Genomic DNA, 11,394 nt, shown 5'->3' on the forward strand with positions numbered 1-11,394 from the left:
TGAAAGCCATCTGCTCTCCCTGTGCCCAAAGCGGCCGGTGCTGCCAAGTGGGCGAGGGGATGCGGGGAGGGGCGAGACTCCTGGCTGGGGGTGGGGTGCAGCTGAGCGAGGGTGCCGAGCCGGGGCCTCAACCCTGCCCCCCGATCCCCACCAGTACTCCCCGCTGCTGAAGAAGCTTTACTGCCAAATCGCCAAGACGTGCCCCATCCAGATCAAGGTGTCCACCCCGCCGCCCCCGGGCACCGTCATCCGGGCCATGCCCGTCTACAAGAAGGCAGAGCACGTGACTGAGGTGGTGAAGCGCTGCCCCAACCATGAGCTCGGGCGAGACTTCAATGAAGGTGAGGCCCCCGGCCCCGTGCCCAGCAGCCAGGGCACCCCGGGAGGCAGGGCTCGCCTCGGGTGTCCGTGATTAGAGACAGCAGGGGCTGACAGCGTGGACCCGGCAAGTCCCCTCCCCAGCCCCTTTTCCTCCCAGCTGTACCTGGGGCCTGGGGTGCAGGTGCCCAGGGGACAGTGGTCAGCAGCGATGCTGGGCCAGGCACCCTGAGGGCATCAGGGCTGGTGGCCTGAGCCCCACCAGGCTGGTGGGGCTGGCCTTTGCGGTCCCCAGTCTGCTGTGATGTGCCTGGCACAGGGGTGACCGGGCCCCGGCCGGGCAACCCCCTGAAGCGGTATCCCCTCCCGGCAGGACAGTCTGCTCCGGCCAGCCACCTCATCCGCGTGGAGGGCAACAATCTCTCACAGTACGTGGACGACCCTGTCACAGGCAGGCAGAGTGTCATGGTTCCCTACGAGCCCCCGCAGGTAGGTGGGGGCCCCTGCAGTTAGCCACGAGGGTGAGGGTCCGGTCACGGAGCACTCATGTCACTTCAGATGGCCAACCCACTGTCCCCAGCGCCTCCGGGTTAAGTCTTGCTGTGGAGCAACTTCTTCACCTCCTGCCCCCACCCCCAGCCCCTGGCGCCTGGCACTCATTTCTGGTCACTTCTGTGCAGGTCTAGGTGGGACCCCCCTCGGCCTCTCTGGCTACAGGGGAGAGGCCTGGAGATGAGGGTCCAGGCCAGAGGTGGGCGGTGGGCGGGGCGGAGAGCTGTGGGCAGGGCTCTGCTGTGACCTGAAGGCAGCAGCAGGTTCTGGGGCTGCTGTGAGGGCCCAGCCAGAGAAGCTGGGGGTGGAGCCAGGTGGGGGTGGGGGGCTGAGCAGTGACGGTGGGTTGGGGGTGGGCCCCAGTTGGGCCCGTGGGCCATGCTTCCACGGGTGAGGGGGCACAGCGAGCCCCACCTTTCTTCTACCTGGCTCTGACCCCTAGACTCCCCAAACTGTGATATGTTCCCCAGACCCCCAGGCCCCAGCCCTGCACCTGGCCCCTTAAACCCCCAGCCCCCAGGAAGGGGTGTGACCACCCGGCCCTCCCTCCTCCCTTGCCCTACGTCACCTGCCAGGAAAGCAGGGCTCTCCTGCCCCCTGGTGGCTTCTGTGTGCCAGCAGTTTGGTGAAAGGCCAGGTTTGCCTAAGCCAGTGACTGAGTTTTATATCCTGACCCAGGGAGACCATGACACCTGCCCATTTTGTGGTCCTGGGATGCCCAGGAGTCAAGAGCCCTGGATTCCTTGTGCAGCTGTCCACAGACTCCCTGGGAAATGGACACATGTGCTGGAGATGGGGGTCCACTCAGATGGCTCTGGTCCCTGTCTCTGCCAGAGCAGTGCCATTCACCTTTCTGCCCACGAGAGCCTGCAGCACGCAGAACACACCTTTGTGCCCACAGAGACCTGTGCACATGCTCACTCACACCCAGCCTCCAGGGCTTGACCTCCAATCTATGTTAGGAGAGGTGGTTGGGGCAACCAGACCACAGGACTTTGGGCCTCGGAGAGCCAGCACAGAGCATGGCACTCAGTGTAGTGCATGATTGGGTGGGTAGATGAGAGGTATAAGTGGATGAGTGGTTGGAAGGAAGGAAGGAAGGAAGGAAGGAAGGAAGGAAGGAAGGATGAATGGATGGAAGGAAAGATGGATGGATGGAAGGATGGATGAATGGATGGATGGAAGGAAGGATGGGTGGATGATGGATGGAGGTGGGTCAGTGCATGCAGGTGAAGGGATGGATGGATGGGTGGGTGCACAGAAGGTAAATGCATGGAGATGGAAGGATGGGTGGATGGATGGATAGATAGGGGTAACTGGATGAGTGGTTGGAAGGAAGGAAGGAAGGAACAATGGTGGCTACATGGATGACTGGATGGATAGAACGATGGACAGATGGATAGAAGGATGGATGGATGGGTGGATGGATGATGGATGGAAGGAAAGAAGAAGGAAGGAAGGAAGGAAGAATGGATGGATAGAAGGATGGATGGAAGGAAGGAAAGGTGGATGGATGAATGGATGGATGGAAGGAAAGATGTGTGGATGGATGGATGGATGGATGGATGGATGGATGGAGGTGGGTCAGTGCATGCAAGTGAATGGTTGGATGGATGGGTGTGTGGACAGAAGGTAGATGGATGGAGGTGGACGGAGGGGCGCATGGGTAGGTAGACAGGTGGATGCCAGAGGACCACAGCGCAGGGGCCTGCCTCTCCCCCAGGCCCACCTAGAGTCGGGGCCTGGCCCAGAAGCACCCGCCTCGGAGGGTGGGGCCTGCATGCTGATAGCACCGCTTCCTCCCCTCTCCCTCTCCCGTATGTAGGTGGGGACAGAATTTACCACCATCCTGTACAACTTCATGTGCAACAGCAGTTGTGTGGGGGGCATGAACCGGAGGCCCATCCTCATCATCATCACCCTGGAGACCCGGGAGTGAGTCTGCTGGGCTCGTGGGGGCAGGGGGGAGGGGTGGACGGGGACCTGGGGCGGTTTTGCTGGGGGCTCGGCATGCAGAGGGGCAGGGTGAGGAATGGTGCTGGCGCTGGAGGTGAGTTTCAGAGGGAGGGCTCCCCCTGGCTGCGAGGGCTGCCGGAGCAGGGCCTGGGATTTGGGAGGACGCAGGGGACCTGGTGTCTCAGAGTGGCTGGGTGCTCCGCCTCGGTCCCCTGGCTCCTCAAGACCCCGCCGTGGGGGCCGAGGTGGGTGGCGCAGGCCCCCGAGGCTCACGGTTCTGGCCGTGCCCGCCCCGCCAGCGGACAGGTGCTGGGCCGCAGGTCCTTCGAGGGCCGCATCTGCGCCTGTCCCGGCCGAGACCGCAAGGCTGACGAGGACCACTACCGCGAGCAGCAGGCCCTGAGCGAGAGTGCGGCCAAGAACGGGGCTGGCAGCAAGCGCGGTGAGAGGCCTGGGCTGGGGCGTGGGGGCCGCCTGGGACTTCAGGGCCGAACGTGCCTCGATGGGCATGAGCCACGAGGCTGCTGGGGCTCCGGCCCCATCCAGCGTGGGCCCCGCCTTGGGTTTGCCCCTCTTGAATGGGCTACTGGTCTCTGGGCCCATCCACGCCGCACGCTGGGTGTCAGGGGTCCTGTGGCTTGATCTGCAAGTGGCCTGCCTCCCCTGCCTCCCCTTGCAGCCTTCAAACAGAGCCCCCCAGCCGTCCCCGCCCTGGGCACCAACGTGAAGAAGAGGAGACACGGGGACGAGGATGTGTACTACATGCACGTGAGTGTCCTCCGTCTGTGACGCCCAGGCTGGGGCGGCCGGGGAGGATGCCACGGGCCACCAACTCGTCGCATTTTCTAGTTCTCCGAGAACGATCGAAGCCCCACGTCTGTTGGGGGTGCAGAGCCCCGGGGAGGGGAGGAATGGTGGGCGCTCACTGGGTCCTAGACCTGCTCCTGGGGAAGGGGGGAGAAGGGGTTCCGGGGAGCCCGGCGGAAGAAGGGGCGCCTCGCTGCACAAGCACCTGTGCAGAGGGTCCCCCGGTGTGTGCTCAGGTGCGGGGCCGAGAGAACTTTGAGATCCTGATGAAGGTCAAGGAGAGCCTGGAGCTGATGGAACTGGTGCCACAGCAGCTCGTGGACGCCTACCGGCAGCAGCAGCAGCAGCTTCAGAGGCCGTGAGTGCGGCGCCCCGAGCCCCGGGACCCCTACGCCCCCAGGCACCGGGACCCCCACCCCCCAGCTCCGGGACCCCCCTCCCCCCCCAGCCCCAAGACCCCCCTACCCCACCAGCCCCAAGACCCCCCTATCCCCCCCCAGCCCCAGGCGCCCTGCCCCACTGAGTCCTCACTGGGTCCCAGACCTGCTTCTGGGGAAGGGGGAAGAAGGGGTGCTGGGGAGCCCAGCCCCAGGCGCCCCACCCCACTGGGTCCTCACTGGGTCCCAGGACGCCCTACCTCCCCAGCCCCGGCCCCCACCCCACCCCCCCTGCCGGCCAACACCTGGTGGGAAGTATGGGGCCACTTCCACCCGCCAGGACGGGCATCCAGCTCCCCTGCTTGGTGCCCCCCTCCTCCTGGAAGCCTCCCGTGCTCCTGCTCAGTGGCCATCTGGGCTATCCCTCCACCTCTCCGGCAGGGGGGCCTAAGTGGCCGCTGACAGGAAGGCGAGGAGGGCAGGTCAGAGCACGGCCGACCCGCTGGCTGACTCTGGTGGCAGGAGCCGGCTCTCCCTCCCTCCCACCCCAGGCTGGGTCCCGGGGGACGGCCAGCGGCCGGGTGTGGCCCAGGTGTGGGTGGGAGTGCTGGGCGAGAAGGGAGGCCCCCAGCAGCCCGGGGCATCATGTGGAGGTGAGCACAGGGGGACGTGGCCGCCTGGGCCTCTCACCAAGAGCTGTCGCTGTCTAAGCAGGAGCCACCTGCAGCCGGCGTCCTACGGGCCCGTCCTCTCGCCCATGAACAAAGCGCACGGGGGTGTCAACAAACTGCCGTCCGTCAACCAGCTGGTGGGCCAGCCTCCCCCGCACGGCTCGGCGGCCGGGCCCAACCTGGGGCCCGTGGGTGAGTGGCCCGGGCCGTGGGGGCGCAGAGCGGGCCGGGGAGGCACATGGCAGGGGGTCTAGCTCGAGACACTTCTGCACAGCTCAGGGCTCTCGAGGGCAGCCCCCGGCCAGCAGCCCCTGCCCACGGGCGGGGGGCACAGCCACGGACAGCCCCCCGTGTCCATCGCCCACCTCAGGGAGGTCCCGGTTATGCAGAGCGTTGCGGGGGGCGGCCCGGCCCAGCTGGCTCTGACTGTCCCACTTGCCCAGGCCCCGGGATCCTCAACAACCACAGCCACGCCCTGCCAGCCAACGGCGAGATGAACAGCGGCCACGGCGCCCAGTCCATGGTCTCGGGGTCCCACTGCACCCCACCCCCCTACCACGCCGACCCCAGCCTGGTCAGGTACGTGGGCTGCTGCCGGGCCCTGCCTCGAACCCACTGATCTCAGCCCCTCGTGGCCGCCGGCCAGCTTGGCCCCCAGCCCTGCGGGCAGTCCCTGCCTGCTGTCCTGTGTGTCCTCACATCCACTCTGCCACCACGAGGACAGACACGGGCGGAGGAGAGGTCAGGAGTGAGAGTCCAGCAGGTGCCGGGGGAAGCACAGACACAGGGTCCCGTGGAGGCTGAGCCCCGGAGTGAGCACCTGGCCCCTGCCAGGCTCCCAGCCGGACAGAGCAGCCGCGGGCTTGGAAGTTACTGCCGCTTTATTTTCCATGTTGTCTCTGCAGTTTTTTAACAGGATTGGGGTGTCCAAACTGCATCGAGTATTTCACCTCCCAAGGCTTACAGAACATTTACCACCTGCAGAATCTGACCATAGAGGTAGGAGTCCCACCCGCGGACCCAGAGGCCAGGGCCCTGTGCCAGGGCAGAGTGGTTCTCTGCTTTGTAGGCCACTCTTTCCTGCTCTTGCTGAGGGAGGGAGGTGGGAGGGGCGGAATCTGGAAAACCCTTGTTCCCACGACTGAGCTCAACCAACTCCCTCTCGTCCGGCTTCCTATGGAGTCAGCTCTGGTGAGAGAGTCGTGGGTGAGCTGAGCTGCTCAGGCAGTGTCTGGACGGGACGCCCGCCCGGGGCCCCTGGCAGCGGGCCACTCACTTGGACTTGGCTGTGAAGCTGCTCTCACGCACCCAGCGGCCCGGCTGCCTTTGATTTGGGGGACAGGCTATTTCCAACTCTCCAGAGTTGTGAATGTCAAGGCCGGAAGGGTCTTGGAGCTGGCGCGTCTCAGTGCCACTTACTGGGGGAGAAACTGAGGCCCAAAGAAGACAAGTCACACCCGCGCGTCCTGGGTTCAGATTGTGCCAGGCTACAAGCATCCTGGGCACCGTGACCAAACAGCCGTGGCTCACCTCTGGGTCGGAGGACAGTGCCAGCACTGAGCCCCTCCTAAACCACGGAAGACCTCACCTGCTCGCAGCCTAGGGCCGCCCTGAGCTGTAATGTACCGTTAGCCAAGGGAGGCCCAGGCCTCAAGAGCCCAGAGAGGCAGAGGCCGCAGGGGACACTCCAGCCCGGGAGCCCCGCCCCCTCCCCCCCTCCCCGCCTGCCGTTCTGTTCCCACCCAGGGCCCCAGGCCAGAGGGGCGCAGTTTGCCCGAGGCGCTGGGGCCACTCGCTCAGCCGTGACCATGTGCTGTGTCCACCGCTGCCCTCCCCCTCCCCCATCCCCACTGACCCCTGCTGGCCCAGCTCAGTGCATGTTAACCCCCGTCCCCGTGTGACCCGCCTGCCTGGCTGGTGCGGGGAGGCCCCAGGGGCTTGATGGTCGGCTCCGGTCCCGCAGGGGCCGGCAGCCCCTAGGGTGTGCAGTGGAGGCGTCGCAGAGCCCAGGAATGACTTCACCCCTGCACGGGGGGGGGGGGGGGGGGGGGCGGCGCGCGCACGCGCTTCTCAGCTCCCCGGTCACCTGGCAAATGCGGCGGGCGCGGGCTCCGCTGTCCCACCGCCAGGTCCCGGAAGGGCGCCTCCGGGGCGGGGCCCTAACAGCGACTCTTGCAGGACCTCGGGGCCCTGAAGATCCCGGACCAGTACCGGATGACCATCTGGAGGGGCCTGCAGGACCTGAAGCAGAGCCACGACTACGGCGCCCAGCAGCTGATCCGCTCCAGCAGCAACGCGTCCGCCATCGCCGTGGGCAGCTCCGGGGAGCTGCAGCGGCAGCGGGTCATGGAGGCCGTGCACTTCCGCGTGCGCCACACCATCACCATCCCCAACCGCGGGGGCCCGGGGCCCGACGAGTGGGCGGACTTCGGCTTCGACCTCCCGGACTGCAAGTCCCGGAAACAGTCCATCAAAGAGGAGTTCACGGAGAGCGAGATCAACTGAGGGGCCGGGAGGGCGCGGCGGGGTCCCCGGGCAGCCTCGCGGGGTCCCCTCTTCCTCGTTTTCACAAACTGCCTCGGGAGGCAGGACCAGCAGGCTGTGCCGGGGGAGGGGGAGAGGCGAGGTCCACCCCGCGGCTCCCGGACAGCGGCTGGCGCGTCTGGACGCGATCTGGGGGGGGGGGGAGGGTCGGCCCCCCGGAGCCAGCGCCTTCCCCACCTGCCCCGTCCGTGCGTCCTCCTCTGGGCTCTGCGGCTCCCAAGCGAGATGCTCCGGGGACACAAGGATCGCCTCCGCTGACGGACTGACAAAAAGTATTTTTCGATGTCTTTTGTTTCCTGGCAACGAGCGGCCCCGTGATTGTGACCTAAAACACGTTTATTTGGGGGTCAGCGCTCCAGACCCTGTCTCTGCCGAGGCGGGGTCCCTCTGCTGGACTTGAGGGTCCGTCTACCCCTCACACTTCAAACCTACTGCTACCTTCCACTTCCCGCCCCAAAACGAGAACCGGAATTTCCCCGGACTTGGAGCCGACTGGGGAGGAGGGTGTCTCTCCTTGGAGGCAAGGAAACTTCTGGTCAGTTGCCACCAGCCAACACCCGAGCCAACACCACCGGCCACGGCCAGAGCTCTCCAGTGAGCTGCTCCGCACAGACACGGACAGCATGCTCCTTAGACTACTGGAAATTGTCAATATTTGATAAAAAGATACCCTTTGTACTTGGTGGGTCAGCTTTTTTTTTTTTTTCTTTCATTCCTAACATTCCCTTCAGGGTTCAACCTGGCGGGCATTCCTGGCATCCCCGGGTCTGTCTAAACAAGCAGGACTAAGAAAGCAGAGGGCAAGCCAGGCAGGGGCCGGCGGCTGGATAGGAATATGGAAGAACGGGGCAGGTCCGGCCACTGTTTGGCTGGGAGGCTCTCCACTTGGGACACTTCCAGTCTGGTGGCTACTGTGGCTAGTTGGGGGTAGGGCTGTGGGTTGCCTTTCTCGGGGAGAGCCCCTCCAGCGGGGAGGGAGAAGTTGGCAGGAAGGTGCACCTGTTGGGGGCTTGGAGGGAGGCGGGGGCAGGGATGTGGCCGGTTTCATTTGTAAGGAACCTCCTGAGCCTTTGTGGCCAGAACCCTGGCAGACCCAGCGCACTGCCCAGGGCAGGAGACAGGACAGGAGAGACGTGGGCGATGGGTAATGAGGCCAACACCCCCGGTGGGATAAAGGGAAGCCCGCCTGATGTGTGAGCCGAGACAAGCCTTGGGTGCGGCCACACGGCACTTCCCAAGCACAGCCGGGGGAAGCCTCCAGGCCAGGGGAGGGTGTAGACGCAGCCCTAATCGTCCTTTGGGTCTGTTCTCTTTGCCATAAACCACCCAGAAGATGCCTCCCTCCCGGGGAAGGCAGGACGGACTCTCTTCAGGCTGCGTGTTCAGAGGTGTCCCCTGGGAGCGGGAGCACCGTCCCCCTCCATGCTGAGCCCAGACCGCGTTAACACGCCAGCTTCTTTCTTAGCTGTCCCCACTGGGAAGACGGCGGCCGGTGTTCCTTGTTTCACAGTGTTTCTCAGAGACTGGCCAGCAGGGGGAGGGAGCCCCACAGGCTCTGAGCCCATCCCGACTCCCTGAAGGAGCCCGGAGCCAGCTCCGTCCCAAGCTCGCTCTCCGGCCGTCTCCAGACAAGACTTCATCTTGGAAAGTCACGCCTGTACATGTCTACGGTCTACACTTACGTGAAAGCGCGGTGTGTGCACACAGGAGTGCCTGCGTCTGGGGTAACGCGGCCATCCTCCCCCTCCACTGAGCACTCTCTGGGGAACCACCTTCCGGGGTGTCAGAGCCCCCCCTCGGGCCCTAACCTCCTGCCAGGGCTCCGGGGCCATGGGACCAGCTCATTCCAACAGGCAGCAGGCTCTGCTCACCAGAAGGGGTGTCTGTGCCCACAGGGACCTGCAGTCCCCCCAGGGTACACCCCTACTGCACTCACAGGAGACGTGGACTCGGGACTACGGCGGGTGCGTGTGGCTGCCCCTGCCCCCCATCCCCCGTTTCCTCACACCCCCTTCCCCTGAGGCTGGGGAAGGAAGTACACTGCGCGTGCCATTTCACAGATGAGGAAACTGAGGCTAAGTCTGGGGTCTCAGGCATCACAGCTGGGCTGGAGTCTGGCACTTGCTCCAGTGGCCATATGCCTGAGCCCCCCCACCGTGTGCCCCCTTGTCCCACCTCAGGAGTTGGGGACCCGTCCCTCAACTCGCTGGGGTCCATGAACCTGGGCGCAGGCCCAGGCGTCCCGTGGCTCTGTCTGCTCCTGGAGGCCAGAGTCCGGTAAAGGAATGCCACAGCCCACCCCCCACCCCAACCTGTGTGCCCCAGAGAGGGTCAGCGCGGGGCAGGAGGGGCCCCAGCTGCACCGGTGCTCGCCAGACCCCACACACGGTCCTGGAGCCTTTCTCCCACTGTGCTGGGGGAGGGGCACCTTGGGAGAGCAAAGCCAAGAACTCACGGCATGGAGGAGAAGCTGTGTGTGCTTAGAGGAAAACGCAGATCGATCGATGGGAGTCACCATCCCTGGGTTCCAAACTCTGGTTCTACAAAACTCAAAGCTTCAGAGAAAATAAACCTTTAAGGTGTGAAGAGGTGGGAGGGACGCTCTCTCTCGCAGGGGAGCATTCTGGAGAGTGGGGTGGACCTCTCTTCAACACCGACACCAGCCACTCTGGGGCGAGAAAGCGCGCCGTTCCCCCCCCCCCCCCCCCGCCTGCCCCAGGGCCCCAGTGTACGACCACCAGGGACAGGCCAGGGTGTCAGGTCAGTCGCAGACTGCCGCGTCTCTCTCCCATAGGCTAAAGCACTTTAGCGCTTTAAGGCTAAAACAAAAACACCACCCATGTTTTTAATGTAATTAATCCTTTTCAAGCAGTATTAATGGATCTATTCCAATGATATTAACTTTTTTTGGTAATGTAATCTTGGGAAAACGTGTTATTTTTTTAGCTGTGTTTTGGTGGGAAGTTTTGTTTTTGTAACATAATAAAGCCAAGTTCCGAAGGCTGTCTCTGAATAACTCCGCTAAGACAACAGCACGCACGAGCAGCAGCTCCTGAAGCCCCCACGCCAGGCTTGAGCAGCAACCCCCACCCCGCCCCGTCCAGGGTTTCTCCCGTGTTTTCAGTGGGAGGAGCCCGCAGGCGCCCTCCTCCCCAGGGCTATGTGCTCAGAGGTGTCCGAGGTCACACAAGAACGGCCTCAGGGCAAACACACGGCTCTGTCCTTGCAAAGCTGGTGAACCTCACAGGCCTGACTTGGGCCTTGGCCTGCCAACTGAGCCCTGGAAGAGCAGGCTCATCCGAGCTCCGTGGGGGCCGAGAGGGGGGTCTGGACTTCAGAAAGGTCACGCGGGGCCGGGGAGGTCACAAATGCCCTCCCAGCAAGCAGCCTGGAGTCGAGCACATTCACGTTTCTCTGCAAAACTTAGGAAAAGACGGCAGAGAGCTCACGTCTGTTCAACTGGGGCTGGGCCCACGCGGGCTTGTTTCCATGCTTCTAGTTCTCAGGTTTCTGCATTTCAGAACTCGAAGAGTCAGGGCGCTGCCCCAGCAGAATAGGGCTCTTGAATCTGTTCAACCTGGAGGGAGGTCCAAGTCTTTTTAGACCTCGGGCGGAAACGAAGCACAAGATAAAAGGGACAAAGGCCAGATAGAGCCATGCCCACAGTCCTCTGGCACACACCGAGGCAGGGACACCACATGAAGGCAGGTCAGGAGAGGCCAGGTGGGGCCAGGAGAAATCAGGTGAGGCCAGGAGAGGTCAGATGGGACCGGGAGAGGCCAGGTAGGGCCAAGAGAGGACAGGAGAGATCAGATGAGGCCAGGAGAGATCAGACGGGACCAGGAGAGGCCAGGTGGGGCTAGGTGTGGCAGCCTGGGCCCCAGCTACACCTTTCTGGTCGGGCCCATTCATTTCCTTTGAGCAAAACCTGTTCATCCCTCTCCTCAGTTGTCATCTGTTCCAGGGCCCACCGTGGCGGGCTGAGCGGAACGTGCCCTCGTCCCATCACAGAGACAGGAATCCCAACACACCGACACCTCTGAACTGGAAGGGAAACAAGACTCAGGTTGTTTAAATAAAGGCAGCTTCTGAGGAGCCAACACAGCATGACAGTTTCCGCATGAGGGCCCCTTTAATATCCTCGCTCAGAAACTTTTGAAAAGTAGGGT

General features: G+C 63.7%; 1 protein-coding gene across 1 annotated transcript in view; it reads left to right on the forward strand.

Moving 5' to 3' along the window:
* The window catches only part of TP73 (tumor protein p73), a 62,444-nt gene extending 52,386 nt beyond the window's left edge, over positions 1-10,058 (forward strand). The window contains exons 5-14 of the mRNA XM_027060638.2: positions 155-341; positions 692-807; positions 2,696-2,805; positions 3,126-3,268; positions 3,506-3,594; positions 3,870-3,991; positions 4,725-4,873; positions 5,125-5,260; positions 5,587-5,680; positions 6,860-10,058. Of these exons, the coding sequence (XP_026916439.1) occupies positions 155-341; positions 692-807; positions 2,696-2,805; positions 3,126-3,268; positions 3,506-3,594; positions 3,870-3,991; positions 4,725-4,873; positions 5,125-5,260; positions 5,587-5,680; positions 6,860-7,186 (1,473 nt within the window). The 3' untranslated portion in view covers positions 7,187-10,058. The remainder of the gene's footprint in view (positions 1-154; positions 342-691; positions 808-2,695; positions 2,806-3,125; positions 3,269-3,505; positions 3,595-3,869; positions 3,992-4,724; positions 4,874-5,124; positions 5,261-5,586; positions 5,681-6,859) is intronic.
* Positions 10,059-11,394: the final 1,336 nt, after the last annotated feature.

The sequence above is a fragment of the Acinonyx jubatus genome, chromosome C1 (genome assembly GCF_027475565.1).
Source record: "Acinonyx jubatus isolate Ajub_Pintada_27869175 chromosome C1, VMU_Ajub_asm_v1.0, whole genome shotgun sequence".
Taxonomy (NCBI): domain Eukaryota; kingdom Metazoa; phylum Chordata; class Mammalia; order Carnivora; family Felidae; genus Acinonyx; species Acinonyx jubatus.